At 37.7% G+C, this 18,708-nt stretch overlaps 1 protein-coding gene across 1 annotated transcript; it reads left to right on the plus strand.

Annotated features, from left to right (window-relative positions):
* The first annotated feature begins 3,458 nt into the window (after window positions 1-3,458).
* Window positions 3,459-7,126, plus strand: LOC122885961 (lactase-phlorizin hydrolase-like). Its single transcript, XM_044217769.1, has 4 exons — window positions 3,459-4,316; window positions 5,187-5,245; window positions 6,728-6,863; window positions 7,106-7,126. Exons 1-4 carry the CDS (start codon window positions 3,477-3,479, stop codon window positions 7,124-7,126), a joined length of 1,056 nt encoding a protein of 351 aa, XP_044073704.1. The 5' UTR covers window positions 3,459-3,476.
* Window positions 7,127-18,708: the final 11,582 nt, after the last annotated feature.

Here is an 18,708-nt window from a genome sequence, read left to right on the forward strand (position 1 = left end):
TAATAATTCGCACTGCATGAACTTGTAAACGGTGTGGAATAACACAAATGCACAGCAGGTCACATATTCATGCCTCTTCATAGGCTGTTTGAGTCTTGCAGTATTCCAAAAACCTCTGGAAATGTGCAGCACATCTGTACTGACTATACATGGATCCCTGTATGAACGACTGAAAGGGGAACACCCTCATACATCCTACAGAGAGCTGGAAGACAGTGTTGGTAAGTATGTATGTATCCAGGTACCGTACACATGTCCACTCATTCGCTCACTCGGAGATCCAGTGCAGATATCTAGGGACAGCTTTTCAGTGTATTCTATCCAGTATTTTATCTTTATTTTTATTTATATTTATATTTTTAATCTTATTATCTTGGTTTTGTTCTACAGAACAAAACCTCTCCTTACCTCTCCTGAATTTCTCTCTGGGGATCAATAAAGGTTTAGCTTATCTTAGGTACAGACTCTAATTACATTTAAGTTTGCATTTTGATTTGCATGTGTACTTGATGAAAAGAAATCTAAATTAACATAACAAACCTCAGCAGACATGAAAAGGGTTGATGTATTTTTGGAGAGGTCTTCGTGTGTGATTATATAATGTGTTGTGCAGATGGAGCTGAAAACATTTTTGCCTCAACACAAAAAATGTGCTTCTTGTGGCGTCTGTCTGCACATTTTGTTGCCAATTCTATCAATAAAGACAACCAAGTACATGAGGATACAAATTCATCAATAATGATAATAGCTGAATCCTGCATTGCCAGTTGTTATGACAACAATCTTCACCTTCACCTGCAGTGACTTCCCAGATACAGTCCCTGAGCCCCATGAACATTTGAACCCTGAACCACTGTGTTGTTAACACACAGAAAATGTTAGCTGAATTGTTACTTGGTATTCGTTTCAATAGTGACCTGAATAATTACCTGATATATTGCTGTCTGAGAGCAAGACCTTTTTCACTTTCTGTTATATCCCAAAAATTGGTGAGTGCTATCTATTGATATCAAAACTCAGGATGATCTTTAAAAAAGCCCAAGTAGTTGTTTACCTTACCTGTCAATCAAATTCACACTAGACTGGTGGACAAAAAGAAGCTTTTAAATTGAAAATTACCTTAAAATGACCCTTGGGAATGGGAATGGGAAAATATGAATCAGTGTTTGTAGAAAAAAGAGAACTCATCAATCATTATGCAAATGGAAACCTTTACTTTTCCCTTAAATAACCCCATTAAGTAGCCTGAAACAGAAGAAAAACAATTATACTATATGATGTATGTAATATACTATATTTGCTTGCTCCAGCACATTACTATTGCATTTTATGCACATTTCCCCAAACTTTTACTTGTTGTATTTGGTGCCTTTGAAAATGTTGTGATATTAATTTATAATGACAGAGGTTAATTACCAGCATTAGTTGCTAAATTCTTGTAAAAGTATAAAATACAGTCAGTAGTAGGAATTATTTACATGTAATCACCATGATTCTATGTATTAGGAGCAAATTAGAGTTACTTTGGCTTATAATCACATTTTGGAAGCGATCTTTCTTTTATTAGATGTACAGTAATTATGGCCGTGCTTGATGAGATAATGGTTTCCATATCTGTTCACCACATGTGCTAAGGTTCATGACAAGGGAATGGAGCAATGCAGGGGGAAGGAGAATGTGCTCTCTCAGTCTAACAAGGGAGGAAAAGTGCAGATTAATAACTGAATTAGTATGCTATTTGTTTCAGATGGAGGAGTATCAGTTGGGGTAAAAGCCAGTAGTCCCAATCATCTGTGACACTCAACTACTGGTGGGATCACATAGTCACATAGAACATAAGCACATTATTTAAAGAATAAATGTTGGGATTGTGTTCCCCAGCAGTATTGCAATACAATATATTAGTATGACTATATCAAGACTTCTCCAAATAGATAAAGCTGTTTGATAAACACATGTGTAGTTAATTTAATCTGCACTAGGGAAAAGTAATATGCCTCCCACATCTAGCTACACTCACACATGTATCTCTGTTTCAGAACTATTCAGACTTCCTCTCTATCCAAATTCAGCATGACTGCACCACTGGACAAAACCTGGCAGGAACTGTAAAGTGTTTCAGTTTGTAGAAATGTATTTAAAAATATAGTTAATAGTCTTCAGCTGTATAGATGATACGTTGTCAGCCCTAACTATCTTATTCTGGGAATTCTGTTGCACTTGTATTGAACACTACTATTTCTTGTAGGGAAACTGTGGAGACAAACCCATTCTCTTTTCTGGGGTGAACATCAGTGACTGTTCTCGATATCAGTTCATGTCAGATTCCAAAATCTTAAAAGGTAATCTATATGATCAATCAAGAGTCACAAAGAAGTGAGTTACTATTGCTTGCTTACTGTGAATTATTATAAGAATTCCTCAAGCTCAAAATTGATAACTGAATTGTATAACAGATTGATAATTTTATTTGCCTTCCTGTCAAAAATACATCTAATCCTGATATATTGTGATTATGTAAGTTATATTAAGTAATCATATTCACTCATTTATTTATTTAATAGCTGAGATAGACTGCTCTTAATTATGTCATATAATGAAAAATGGCATCACAGATTCAAGAATTCTAATATAATTTGATAACAATGTAGGATATGTGCATTATATGATACATTCTTATACTTTTACAGTGGTGAGCAATGGAGACCAACATTTTCTTGGATTTGACATGGTGGATATGTTGAGCCCAGCTGACACTATCCCAAAAAGGTATTATAGTGCAGATAGACAATGAAGGATTTAATCTTGACCCACCTCTGTGAAAATTCTTGTGTGTGTACATAGATCTTGTAATTGTATTGCATCACATACAGTATTTAAGTACTGTATGTGATACAGCAATAAGTAGTGGAGCCAGTTCAGCCAAAAAGGTGCATTCAGGAGATTTTTCAGCACTTAAGAATACCAAGTGCATACATTTCACAATGTATGCACTTGTTTACTTTCCACCACTTAAATTGGTGGAAAGTAAACATTCTGCAAATAGAAAGTGATTTTGGACACAACCAATGAATCCCTAAAGTTAGGAATGGGGTATGTATGTATTGAAAGGGGAGGACACTTAAAAATATTTCTTTCCACAATAGGGGGTTCAGAAAAGTTTGGGAACCACTGTACTAATACAGCATGTGTGAAAACAAAATTACATTTTGGAAGCTTGATTCCACCTGTAAACTGTTTGCACCAACCCAAGTCTATGCCACAAAATGTTGTTCTCATCAAGTATTCCCATCTAATTTTATTTTCAACATCTTGTTCCTTTTATCTTCAGTCACTCACACCAAAGTGAATGTAAAGTTGAAATAGTTTCAACTTTAATGTGTTGTTGTTCGTGTCCATTTTGTAGCAATATTCTTCGTGTCCATTTTGTAGCAATATTCTTAGATGGGGTGCAGCGATTCACAGTGCAGCCTCTCATGGATGGATTTGAGGGAAAACAAGGCTACAGCCAGAGATTTGGTCTTCACCATATCAACTTTGAAGATGCAGACAGACCAAGAACCCCAAAGCAATCTGCATATTTCTACTCTCAGGTTATCAAGCTAAATGGATTTGGTTCACACAAAGGTGATGTTTTTAAAGGGGCAGAGATGCAACTTACCCGCCATCGAACTGCTTTATCACCCTCAGAGGTTCCATCTAAATCAAAGGTTGTCTGGGAGAAATTCTCACACCAGTCAAAATTCCAGAGAAAAGTGTACCACTATGGCACTTTCCCACAAGGCTTCAGTTGGGGAGTATCGTCTTCGGCTTACCAGATTGAAGGAGGCTGGAATGCTGATGGGAAGGGGCCCAGCGTCTGGGATACATTCACCCACAAACCCGGCAGTAACCAGAAAGGTGTTGACTACTACAATAGACTCATTGATGGCCTCTTAGCATATAACATCACTCCCATGGTGACACTCTACCACTGGGACCTCCCTCAAGCTTTGCAAAACATTAGTGGTTGGGATAATATAGACATGATTAACATTTTTAATGACTTTTGTGACTTTTGCTTTGCCACCTTTGGCGACAGAGTGAAATTTTGGATGACCTTTAACCAGCCTCACACAATTGCGTGGTCAGGATATGGACTTGGACAGATCCCCCCAAATGTTAAGAATCCAGGAGTTGCACCATACAGAGTTGCACACAACCTTATAAAAGCACACGCCAAGGCTTACCACACATATGATGATAAGTATCGCAAATCCCAAGGTGGTAGAGTGTCCATTGCCCTCAATGCTGATTGGATCGAACCAGGAGAATCTGCTCACTATTATTATGAGTTTGGGAAATGGGAGAATGCAACCATTGTTCAGAGATTTTGAGATTATGCTGATGTTTTGTTCAGCCAATTTGGAAGCAGAGTGAAGTTCTTGATCACTATAAATTAACCCTACAATGTAGCCAACCTTGGCTATGGATATGGTACCTTTTGCTTCAGGTGATTTCTTTTGAGATACTAACCAATTTTTATCTCAGTGTAGAAATTTTTCTTTTTTGTGTGGATCAGCACTGTCTACTATATGTTTAAAAGTTCTAGAAACCACCTACTTTCACTTTCTTTCATGCATAAAACCAGTGAAATATCTTCATATACAAAAGTAGTTTTAGACAGAAAAAATTAAAAATGGTGTCATGTAAACAGGAACTTCAAACATCTAATCCCCTTTTTTGAGTCAAATCTTTTTTATCACTGATCAGTGTATTTGAGAAACTTTGACTTAGTCAAAGCTAGAAATCAGAGAATAATTGTTGTAATTTGTTGATTTACCAATATATCACCTCATGGTCAGTCAATGGACAGTGTATAAGAGAATATTATATATATTAAGTTTTTTTAACTTAACTTTTAGATAGAATTTTAAGCCACAAAAAACATATGCTGTATGTGGTCTAATGGTTTTAAATGCCCTATATTTGAAAACTTCACACTGTATGATGAAAAAGACAGCAATGTTAATAACACCTCATTATTTCTGGCATTGTGGGCAAGCAGTATATTGCAACTCACTGATCAAGGTCCATGCTGAGGCCTGGCACCTCTACAATGACAAGTACAGAGCAACGCAGGGTGGTCTCATCTCCATTACCATTAATTCTGGGTGAATTGGGTGAAGGCAAGGAACCCATATAAGCAGGAAGATGTCGATGCAGCCAAGCAATACTTGCAAATAAATGTCGGTGCCCGAATTTGGTCTGCCACTTTATACATTTTTTTTCACCTTCCCAGTTTATCAGATGGGTGGGGCTTCATGCATCAGGAAAGTTCAGATAGTGTCAGGTAAATTAAAGCTCAAGAAAAGCATGTGAAGTGACGACTGACCTGCTTTTCAGTGAAACCTTATGGGATGCATTAATTACCCCACACATCTGGTATCCAAAGCAGGTTAATTTATAATAATCACACAACATATAATTTATTCTGCAGTTGGCTGGTTTGCCCATCCCATCTTCAACAGTGATTATCCTGACTTAATGAAAACAGTAAAAGAAGCCTTGCTGCAGGTCTCCCTGACTCAAGGTTAATGAAAATATTATTATGGTGTAGACAGACATTTGCTACACACTTGGTGCTACTTACACTTCTACCGCTAGTTTTGTTTATGATTTGGTTCAGTATGTTAAAACTGATTGCTTAAAGAAGTATGCACTGTAAGTGAAATAAATAAATAAATGCCATACTTTGTTCAGCTGACTGTTTAAATGACCACATACAGTAGATGCTAAAATATAAATTTGACATGTTTGACTAATGCTGAGCTAATGTCCAATACAATATCCAGGGGCACTGGAACCACCCACGACCGCACCTGTTTGGATTTAGGCAAATCCTAAAGTTTATCAAGGATGAGTATGGAAACCCACCCATCTATGTCACAGAAAATGGGATCTCAGAACGAGGAGCAGTGAACTTGAATGACATCCACAGAATGCATTTCTATGAAAACTACATTAACCAGGCCCTGAAAGGTACCTCAGCCAATAAAAACCATGTATTGAACAGATTTATTGCTTTTGTAAAATTGAGAAAAGATTGTGAAATTACATTATATTTCACTTAACTTATTTGACATAGATGTCTTTTAAATTTACAGGTCAGTAAGAGAGTAATACTTTGTTTGTTATTATCATGAGCCACTGAACACCAAAACATTATCCTACAGTCTAATTAAGTCAAGTTTTTTAAAGAAATGTACATGCTAAATGTAGTCATTACTGTTGATCTTTTAGCCCATGCTGTGGATAGAGTTGATCTAAAAGGCCATACAGCCTGGTCATTAATGGACAACTTTTAGTGGGCTGCTGGCTACTCCGAACGTTTTGGCCTTTTCTATGTGAACCGCTTCAACCCCACTCTTCCTCACATCCCCGAAAAACTCAGCTTCTCGCTACGCCTCCATCATCACCTGCAATGGTTTCCCAGACCCAGCGCTCGGGCCCCATGCGTGTTTGAACCCTAAACCTGAAGGTAACATAATGCTAAGTCCACAGATTCAAAAATAATGTAATCAATAATGTAATCATTGTAGGTTTTAGGAGGGAAAACTTCCTCTAGATTTTAATTCTGGAAAGTATGGAAACAATCTGGCAAAAGCATGCAGATGCTAGTTCTGGTCTACATGCAAAATATAAGCTTAACAGGAAAAATAAATTTCTTGTCCTTGTCTTTTAACAGCTACAAGTACCCCACTGCAACCACACTAGAGACCACTGTAGATACAACTGTCCCTGTTCTGCCCCTGAATATGGTGGACTTCTTGGGTCTGGAGCTTTCACCTCATGATGCTGAAGTTGCACTTTATGTCATCTTTGTATTTCTTGTGTACTTTCATCTTTGTTGTATATCGGCTCCTGAAAACAAGAAGGAAGTTAAAGAGAGCAGCAGTGGAATCCATAAAGGAAGGAAGTGAAATCTCCATATACAGTTAAGTTTTTGGCAGCTTTTCTTACAACAATATAGAACAACTGTGTTGTTGAAGGTTTTGGGGCACTGATCTCTATTTTGATCAGAGCTTCATAACAACTACCTCTGACAATTTGCTGATTGCCACAGGTCATAGGAGAGTTGAGATGAGATATTCAACTTCTCATTGAGACTCTATGATAATGGCGTGATATTAAGAATATAAAAAAAATGTTATAGATGTAAATAAATTAAGATTTTGGTTGGTGAAATAAAACATTTTAAAGGCTGTGAACTCTAATTTAATAAATGTTAAATTAATAGCTATTGACAGTTTGCCTCCCTAACATGGTTGTAATGTGTATCACTGTAATATTGTCTGATATAGGAACTTAACACAGCTTTGGCTCAAAGACAAAAATTCAAATCAACATTTGCAGTCACGCAGTTTCACCAGTCTCTGTTTCATTTCAACTATTTCTGTGCTATCTTGCTTTTCTGTAAAAAATCTGTAAATATTGAATTCAGGGGTGTGTCATATGTTTGTCAAAGTAATGTTGTGATCACTGCTGCTTCAGTGTTTCCAATATTTATTTTGAGAAATAAAAACTAAACCTGCAAGGTTTTCAGACGCTCGTGTCACTGTCAATGAATGACCTCTGGATGGCGCCAGTAAATCATTTTCTATGTGGACATTGGATGTGATGCTGCTGTTGCTACAATACATTTCAGCAATTTCACATTTATTAAAAATTAATATTTCATATATTATATATCTTACATATATAATATATTTCATATACATTATATATGATTTCATATTTAACTAAGGTAACGCAAAGGCTAAAGAAAGGTATAAATTGAAGAAGGTAAATCAAGAAAACTAATTAGAGATCATGCCATTTAACAGGGTGTAAATTCACTCTGAATAAGTCTCGATCCTGATAAGGAATACATTTAATTGGAGGGTTTACTGAGCACTGACATTATAACCTGCTTCATGCTGATGCAATGCTGACAGAATTTCCCAGTGGGACTAATAAAGCACTTTATTTATCCATTTGATAGCTTGCGGGTACATCATCAGTCTTAAACTGCTGGGTGGTCAGCAGCTACACTGAGGTAGTTTTGAATTGAAGTGCCTTGCTTGAGGGCCCCTCAATAGGAGCTCTTAAAGAGGGGGAAGGGTATTTTCTTTTACTTACCTCAACTTTTCACAGTACTATCTTATATGGTCTGGGGATTTGAACCATCAGCTCTCAGGACACGATCCCACACCTCTAGCTCCACTTTTAGTTGCCACCAATGACTTCTGGCTAGAAAAGCATCACAGCCAGTCAGAGCCAGTCAGACATGCCCCTGCATGTTTCTCCCTCTCAACAACATTATCCACACAAACAGCTCTTCCCTGACATGGGGCTTGCAGGGGAAGAACGCATCTTCTCTGCGCTCCTGCCTGGATACTTACGTCTGGTCTCCAGGGCGACCCGTCTTCTCAACAGGATGTACGCATTAATGCACGGTGGGTGTCTGTTCTGCGTGTTCTCCCCTGCTTGCTCCTCAACAGTTCTGATCAACAAGGGGTCTGTTCAATATCTGAAACCCCAGCGTCTGTCAGGATGGGGTATGAGTCAGACTGGAAGAAAACATATTCGCTCATAGTTTCATGAAATGTTTTTAGGTCAAGTTGATTAACTTGCATAAAAGTTTGATACAATTTGCATGTGTGAGTGTGTCTGTGTGTGTGTTTGTACATCAACACATGACAATACACTAATAACAATAGTCTGACAATACAGGCCATTTTTTATTACCTGTTTAAACTCAACCATCTATCTCATGTGCAACTAAAATAAATCTCACAAAACGCTTAAAACATCAGTTTAACCCAGCACAGAATTTAATTAAACGTATCAATAATGTGTGGAGAGACAGCCTGAGAGAGAACACAGTTATAGATTGCTCGACCACCTTCAGTATGTACCCAAGTGTGTTTATGTGAGTGATTTTCACCAGTGTATTAGAGTATAATTATGGATGTACTCAGGATCAGATAAACTCATAACCTCTTACTGAAAACGATTCATTTACATTACATTTAAATTTCATCTTAAATCACAATAGATGCCATATTATGCCTTTGGCCCCTCAAGACACTTGTTCCTCATCTGTGTCCATGACAACCTCATACACACACAGACAAACAAACATAAGCAATATACTACACACCTGCTGCTCTGCACAACCTCTCCATGCCGTATGTGGCATTGGCACAAACATGAGACTTGATGTTGTGCTGTTGCTTTAATCAAATGCTTGCTGGGTGGAAGTCTCCCCTTTGTGTCATGGAGGCAGAGTGATGGTGATTGCAAACTGCTGCATGCCATCTTTGCTCCCTAGTAGGCCCTCTGCTTTTATGAGCACTCTCATCAAGAGTTTTTCAAAGGAAAGAAAATAGTGAAAACTTTAGCTTTAAAGTGTCAGTTTGTTATTGCTGTACATTCTGGCTTTGTGTGACAGGAACTTACATTTAGAGTTTGAGCTTTTTTTCTGATACTCTCATCACATGCAGTGAGTGCTTAAATTACACTGTACAGAAGCAAAACCAGTTTTTTTGAGAAAAGAGGGAGTGTTTTCCATTCTTTCTCTCTTTCCAGGAAAGAGGCTGAGATCTTCCTAGCTGAAATTCTAGACCAGGAAAACATTATTGTTAAAGAATCGTGTGGGATGGGACGCTGGAATTGGAGCCTTCCAAAAATGGAGGGGGAATATTTTCATTCCAATAATAGCAATGTGATACTTTAAGAATGTTTCCAGCTGAGCCAAGGCTGTTGGAGCCAGCACCTTCTGCAACACAGATCTCAAGGTTATACCGGGTGTCATTCTTTACAATTTTAGTAAAATACAGGAATAGAAAATAATCAGAATCACAAACTTTTAACTATTGTACATCACACAAAAAGCTCTGCCAATCATTTCTGCCTTCAGTCTCTGTGAATCAAAACATAAACAAAGCCTGTCATTGGGTGACTGTGTTTCAGCAGCTCCCACTGCACTGTAATTAGACATTGGCTTTAAAGTACCGTAGAGCAGCTTCGTACCAAGGTGTCACTATGAGTATGACTCCAATCATTGCATTGCACTGGAAAATTTCAGTTGTAACAAAAAGTCAAAAAACTATTCACAAACATAGCATCTGTAAAGAATTAGAGTAATGGTTGTTGGGTGTTGTTGTGTCTGCTTCCCGTGGCAACCTTAGATGTGGAAATCCAGTTTGGTTAACATGTTGCTGTGTGTTACTTTTATGAGTCTAATTAGTGAAGCGCATGCTCTCTCTCTCTCTCACACACACTCACATGAACACACTACCCTCACAAAAGAAACCGAGCTGCCTCCCTGTGTTGTGTTATGTCTTTTTTTTAAAGCTAGGCCGATAAATTGGCTAGGCCAATGTAATATAGGCTTAGCGCAGATACTGTATATTATATCACTACCGTATATGTCTGCCAATGAACAACAAAAAATTGTAGAACAAAGATATGTTTAAACTCTCAAATAAAGATATTGGTATCAGCCTCGAAAACCCAGAATCGGTCAGGCTATAGTCTAGTTATGCTAAATTGCTGTAAAACTCTAATTTACTGTAAAAGATAAAAAGCCACTGGACTATGTGTGATAGACATGTTAGTTTGGAAGAAGGCCTCACTGACAGTACAGATACCATTCATTAAATAGAGCCTAAGAAAAGAACACCATCGAATTAGGATGTAAGGACATCTGCCACCCAGATGAATGTGAGTTGTTTGGCTACTAAATCAAACTGGAAAAAATATGCACACTACGTAACTCAGGCCTGATGTCAGACTACTAAAGACAAGCTCTAGTTTGGATAAGGAAATAAAATACACATCAGTAAACAGGCTGGTATTAAATTTTAAGTGTACATCGCTTGTTTTAAAGCCATTTAGAGACAACTGCTGTGTTAGAAGTAAAATCTCCTGAGGGAATTCTGCTAACCCTGTTTGAAATCAACCTATGTTGTTATTGAGATCATTATCACAAATATTGCCTCTGACAGAATCAATTTCCTTGTTTTGTGCTCTGTGGTGCCATATCTGCTAAATGTTGCATTCTTCCTTCGTGATTCCAACTTCACAGGTCCCTGCACGAAATAAAGCAGGAATGGAAAGTGGAGCAGGAAATTGAAAAGAGGGGTCCTGTTGTGTTGTGGAGACTGCTGTGCCTACTGCTATTTCCTCTGAACATGCCAGTCTTGTACACTCACCAGATGCATGTGTGCCCTGTCTAATAATCCTCACAGCCCTTGAGGGGAAAATCCTGCTCAGACATGTAATGCAATATTACCCATAACACTGTTGCTGTTTCAAAGATCGATTACATTTTTATTGTTAGGGTGCTGACATGGCGGTAGTATGCCATTTGGCATCCTCAGTCCGTCTTGGCTCATTCTTCATGCAGCCCGGTTGGCTGTAGCACTTCAAAGGACATGCGGCAGGATGGCACACAACAGCTGGCTTACAGCTTGGTATGTCTCTGTGGGTTACAGGCTGCTCACCAATGTTTACTGAGTGCCAAAGCCAGTTTAGAGTCTCTGCAGATTATAACACTTAATTTTCAGAGGTGAAAAGAGAAATATCAGTTACCACAGTCTGTTTTTGTTACTACAGTCTTCTTTTCTGCTGTAATTTTTATTCTTCTGCATTATTTTATGTTATTTAGTATACAGAGGGAAGCAGGAATAATATGAGATGTCGTTGAAGGGAAAACAGATGAGACTAGACACAAACAAGATATTGTAAATAATCCACTTTCAACAAATGAAAAGAATCATTTTGACAATAGGTTTTTATGAAAAAGTTTATTTCATTAAAAATCTCAGTTGTGAGATAACAAATTCTCAGCACATATTTATTACCAAAATAGAAGACAAGCTTCATGCAATCAACTGGCAAGACAAGCTTCATGCAATCAACTGGCAGGCCATTATGTAACAGTATGTGACATTTATACAAGTGAATGACTGTACATGTCTGACAAGATCATTGCAAAGTCATTGTGTGCCTCCGCTCACAGAATGGGTTTAAACAACCCCGTCTGGCAAGTTGGATTGTTTGAAAGTCCTAATTAGGTCTGGCTGGCTGGTGTGCCACTGGGCTCTGGGAAACAATTAGCAACAGCCCCATCATGACAGGATGTAGTCCACCATTCTTCTGCTAGGCTCACTCACCCTGCTGAGTAGAACCTGTGCTACTGACTGCTCACTCTGAAAAACAAACAAAGAGTGATGAACTTTCAGGATCATCAAAAAGTTATCATTACAAAAACACACAAGTGTTATTTCTGGACGTTCTCTGCAAATATCCATCCAGATGATGGAACGAGGAAAGAGTTTGATACATTTGCAGTGAAATATCCAGAGATTACGCTACATGACATATGCAAACTGCACATTACTGGTCTGTGATTATGAATTATCAAAGAGATGATGGAGGTGAATTGGTGAATCTTGGACTTTTCTAAATACTGGTTTGGTCCAAAAAAACCCCAAAACATGTAGATATACATTTGAGATATATGAACAATAATTAAGTATAATTTGATTGTTTTTCAGCCAGAGACACTTTTTTCATTTATAGCAAACAGCTAGATTAAGCAAAAAAGGTTCTGCTCTTTGCTCTTGAAGACTATAAAGAAAAGTAATTCCCTTCATGCATACATGAACATTACTGTCATGGTTTGATGGTCTGTGTTCTGTTATTTCCTCTTTTATTTTATTGACTTCTTCCCTCATGTTCCCTCTCTGTTTGCTTTTCCCGCCATTTTTGATTATCTGATCAGTTTCTCCTGTGTCTCGTTGTCTCCCTTACCTGAGTGTATTTAAGTCTGTGTGTTTCCTTTGGTCAGTGTCAGATCGTTGTTGTACCATGTGCCCTGCGTTTGAGCCCCAGTCCTGTGTATGCATACCTGTGTTCCTTGTGCCTACCACTTTGTCTTTAGTTTTGTATGTTTCCTTGCTTTTCGATTGTACTTAAGCCTGCTCCCTCTGTTCTGTTGCCTGCCTATTTTTTGGGACTTGTATTAGCTTTAGTTATTAAAGCTTGTTTTTGTTTCTTCAGCCTGCCTGCCTGGAGTCTTGCATTTGGGTCCCTTTTGCAGAACCTTGACAATTAGATCATAGTAAAGTTAACACATAAGGAGGAGGTTGGGATAATGGAGGGAACTGCTGCAGCACACATGTTGATACAGTGGTGTAAGCAGAATAAAAGTGTCAGGTCATGAGGCTGCTTTGTACACCTCTATGAATATGATTGTATGTTACTAGTCAGCTGGTAGCCAAGCAGCTGATGAATTAGCCACTGACAGTAATGCATGAATGAAGCATCAGCTGTTACAAGCGTGACTTCAGTGCTTTGCCTGAAACACAATGCTCAATTTGAATCAATCTCGTTTACCCAACAATCGGCATATTATTACTTGTAGGACACAGTTTTTGTTAATTCATTATTAGGCAGTATGAGCTATCTTAAAAAGTCAACTATGGATTTGATTGTAAAGTGTGAAATGAAACAATATCAACATTGTCTCAACAGCACTTCTTTCTGGTTCTTCTGCATTGACCACTGTCACATACCATTTTACCACAACATCCAAACTGGTGACCTTTATCACATGCCTTCTCTCTCTGCACGCTTCTCTTACTCTTTCACTATGAAATTATAACAAAAAATGGAAAGTGGAAAAAGTGAAACTGGATTGAACAGTATTTTAAGACTGCCAATTGATTCCAAATGAGTCACTGACTCCTAAGCCATTCACTGCCTCCACTGCTGCACATGAATGAGACAGAGTCAGATGTAGTTAAATTGATTTAATACTGGATTTAAACACGAGACATGGTGTGTTTACATTTTCAATATCTAACCAAAGCCAGAATTGTTCCCTAAATTTATCCAAAGATGTTTTAGTAGCCTAAACCTAATCACACTGCTCTCCAGTGTCAAAGACGAGCGCTTTGTGCTCCCTGCGGTATAATGTGGATGTCACACTTCCTGGACTGGAAAAAAAATGTTGCCAGTAATCGTAAACCAGGCAGCAGTTCTGCTTCGTCCAAACAGTCCGCCATTGTATTTAGCAAAGCAAATGAATGGTACATATTTTGTGTGAGATAAGGCTGTGGGATCAGCTGAGGTGGTGGTTCCAGAGTGGGACTTTACACATGTAAAACCAGGCTAATGATGTCCAGACCACAAACTGGCTTCTCAGAGGGAAGCTCTACTAGAACACTGTTCTGCTGAGGTCAATTTCTAGAGAAAGTCTTTCTGAATAGAAAGGGAGAAAGTATCCCTGCTTTGTTAAGGATTACTGACTAAATCTGATCTGACGGTCAAACTGTGTTTAAATGACATTTACAAAAAACAGCACACCCATAATGTAGCAATAATTTTGTTTTTGGCCACGCTAGCAGCATGGCTCTAAGGATGGCAATGTCAGTGGGTCGGTCCACCACTTTGGTGATCCCTTAACTTATTCACCTAGCTCCACCATCTGGTCAAATATCCACTACTTTGGTTTATGACCAAATACCTGTAAGACTAATGACATTCGCACCAGACTCAGCTGGTGTTTAGTGTTAAAAGTGCTGATTAGCAAATTGCTAGCATGCTAACACACTAAATGAATATGGTGACCACGGTAAAAAAAAAAGTAATTATTACTTATTTATTATTATTATAGTAAAATTAATTATTTTGAAGATAATGAACACAGATACAGTGATAAACTCAATGATGTACAATACAAGTGAGTGTCCTTTCAAAACCAGAATCAAACCTCCTAAAAAAGGAAGATTTCATAAAGTCCAATAGATACCCTAAGGCCTCAAATACTTATTTGAAATAATTACAAAATAATTAGAAATAAACATCAGAGAGAGAAAAAAACATATACACAGAACAAACAGGCTTGCCTGTTCAAGTAGTGCCATAACATAAATTGCATATACCAGTAGATGGTAGTACAATTAACCTAAAACACTAAATAGAAATAGGGAACTGAGCAAGGGGCTAGAATAAGTTATATTCAGACAGGACTGTAAACATTCTTGGCATGGGCGCTCTCAACCATTTTCACACATTTGTAAAGCAAAAGAAAATCAGTTTTTAGTACATTCCACACTGGATATATAATGTGTTGTTAGTTATGATGATTATATTATTAATTAGTAATTCAATATCTTTATTTTTTAAGTATTACTCCTAACTGGATAGTTTGGAATGAAAAATTCCACATTTATGGATTTGGAGCTTAGCCAATCATGCAAGGATTTCTATAAGTTTTTGATCGTGCCACAATCATAGGACATGTGCTCTGCTGTCTCCACATTTGTGTTACATCGGTGACAATTGTCTATGTCAAACTTAAATCTTGTTCTGATTAACTCATTTGAAGGGGAAATTCCATTTACAGTTTTAAAGTGTATTTCTTTATGTTTAGGAAGAATTGGAAATTTTAGGAATTTTTTTCTAATAGCCATTATTTCAGGGTTTTTTTATAGTTTTTTCAAGTGTCCTCCTTGATAAAACAAGGTACATAGTGTTTACCAAGTATTGCCTCAGAACACAAACACAAAAGATGCAATAATACACTTCTGAGGGAATATGTCCTCAGAAGTGTATTATTGCATCTTTTGTGTAAAAAGTTCACATAGTTTATTTTAATATTTTGTAATTTAGGTATAGGTGTATTGTCTAGATTGTTTTTAATTACCTGAATAAGTAAAGTTTTGTGTTACTTTAATATAGTCTTTAACAGAGCAATTTAAGTTATACTTCTTATTAAACTCCTCCAGTTTCCGTTTCTTCCCATTATCATCCATGATTGACTATATTTGATTCTTCATCCAGTCGTCCATAAATATAGATTTTCTTTTACTTTTACCACGGTAAATATTACCTGCTAAACATGAGCATGTTAGCTTTTTCATTGTGAGCATGTTAGCAGGGTGATATTAGCATTAAGCTGTGCACTGCTGCGCAGGAGTACGGCCTCACAGAGTTACTACCATGGCTGTTGTCTTGTTTTTACTGTGAGTAATAGGAAACATTGCGATGCTACCAAATTACCACACATGTGTGCTGTCTGGAAATGTTCAGCTGGACATCTTTGAAAAACAGACTGCTTAAATGGAACTACCTGTTGTAGCATGGGGTTCAACCCCACTGTGAATACCAGTTATCTGCTTAATTGCTTTTTTTGATTTAAAGAACACAATCAAATTGTTTCAAGGGGCTCTACATTAAAAGTGCTTTCAGGGAAGAAAAGGGAGCATAGTAATTAGGAGTGAGAGATACACTTGCCCTGGTGGATTTCACTGTTTGGATTGGAGTGCATGGTTAGATTCCCTGTAGGTGTTCAGTGTTTGGCTCCTTCTGTGTACTAAGGAGAGCACAACATGGTTTAAAGAGAGGGTAATGGATTTATCAGTCCTATAGAATTACATCTGCAAAAATTGCCCATTGTTTAACAGCTTTGTTAACTTCACTACATTGTCCATAAATTCCATCCACCATTTATAGTATCTTTGTTGCTCTGAGAAGACATGTTCCTTTCTCCCACATGCCACTGTGCTCTGTCAACCACGACTGACACTTCTACTGAGCATGTGTTACTGTGATGTTATTTCTCCCATGTGTAGGGGAGTATAAAAAGCCTGCAGCTTTATAATTATGTAATATGGTGCAAAAAGTATATGTGTGTTAAGTGTGTGCACATGTTTATTAGTGAACCTCTTATGTGATTAGCTGTGGAGGTGAATCATGCAGGCCATGGGTTTAAATTACATGAGTGGCTCTTATTTTCAAAGGCCACCCAATAAGACAACCAGGCACTGAGTTACAGTCACAGAGTGAAGGGTATACGTGTTTGTCATAATATAACTGCATCTAAGACAGAATACAAAACTCAGTTTCTAGTTCTATTTATTGTCCAGTATGGAAATAAGAAAAAAAATCTTAATTGGCAAGTGTTTTGAATCTTGCATACCGTTGACAGGCAAGAGTTAACTTTACAAACACAAACACAAATAGTGAGGAATGAGTGTATAGCTAAATAGCTAAATGGAATATTTGAGGATTCATGTACTGTTTGTGTATCACCACATTAATGCAAATTTTTGCCTTTTTGCTATCCTTCTTAACTCTCAAGGGTTAGGGTTACCTGAATTAATGAAATGGTGCAAATTTGAGCTACAGGGTTATTGCTTGATTTTTACTGCATTTTATTTTATTCTTAAGGATCTGTTTACATATTTATTAATGGAAAATTTGAACTGCAAAACTCAGTTAAAGGGACAGTTGCAAAAATGCATATTTTTCCTCTTACCTATAGTGCTATTTATCCATGTAGATTGAGTTTTGGAGATATCGGCCGTAGACAGTGTTGTGCAGGTTCACACTTCACAAGAGCTAGCTCAAAGTTCAGTTCACACAGATATAAATGAACTAGTTCAAGTTCATAGTTCACAATTTAGAATTTTGAACAAAGTTCACAGTGCCAAAGTTCACATTCTTTTCCTCTGTTTTTTTCCTTTACAAAATGCTGAGTTTGACTTGAGTGGAGGAACTTATTTTAAATATTTAAATTATTTCTTGTGATTATCATTCACTTGCAGATATTTCCCAAGACTGGTCGGATGCTTCAGCTCAATGTGTCGTTTCAAAAATCTGTGACACATCAGATTCTCTGACCCAAAACACCGGCACGCCGGGTGCCGTAAAACACAGTGTGTGAGTGTTCATTAGTTGCAAACGGATACGTTCAGTTCACTGTTCACCAAAAACATGAGCCCGTTCAATGAATGGCGCTCTTTGAGCTATTTGAGCTCTTTGAGCGCGTTCATGCACAACACTGGCTGTAGAGATTTTTGAATATAATGGGACTATATGGCACTTGGCTCGTGGTGCTCAAAGCTCAACAGCAACATCTCTTTCCAGAAATCATGACCCAGTTACTCAAGATTATCCACAGATTTGTTGTGAGCAGTTTCTCTCCAGCCACTCCACCTTGCCTGTCTCCAACAACTCCACCAGCTCCGAAGAACTACACCCCTTCCCACTAATTCCGCTGACATTCAAATAAAGAGTGAATTGATTGTAAAAAGACTTCTAGTGTGTTCTGCATCTGTGGGTTCGAATAGATTGTACATTACGACAACAACAAAACCAAAACAATGTGACTCTTTATCCAGTTGGTTTAAGTGCACAGGCCCAGTTATATAATAGATGATAATCCGCTGTTACCATAGTAATGCTGCTCACCACTGGCATGGAGATTGCACTGTGGTGAAATTAAGAATCAAAGCGCTTTTCCCACCTCGCTGTCATTTGTCGAGCTCTCTTTCTGTGCACTAATGTGTTGGTGTTGTTGGATTAGAGCTGCATATTTATCACACTGTCACAGGACTTTGACTCTGCTGGAATTGTTTTCCACAACGCTTATTCCCATACGGATGTTCCAGAGCATCATTATTGTGCGGGCTTGTGAACAAGCATGCAATCTGGAACATACTTTATGAAGCTTAGACATACAAAATGTACTGTATTGCTTGTTTCAAGTTCTGCGTATGTATTCAGAACCTGTGTGACCAAAATTGCTGTAGCAAAACAAGGGATTATTCGACTCTAAAAACATATATACCTAATCCACTGAAATAACACATCCAATCTTCTTATGTT

This window comes from Siniperca chuatsi, linkage group LG12 (assembly GCF_020085105.1).
Source record: "Siniperca chuatsi isolate FFG_IHB_CAS linkage group LG12, ASM2008510v1, whole genome shotgun sequence".
NCBI lineage: Eukaryota > Metazoa > Chordata > Actinopteri > Centrarchiformes > Sinipercidae > Siniperca > Siniperca chuatsi.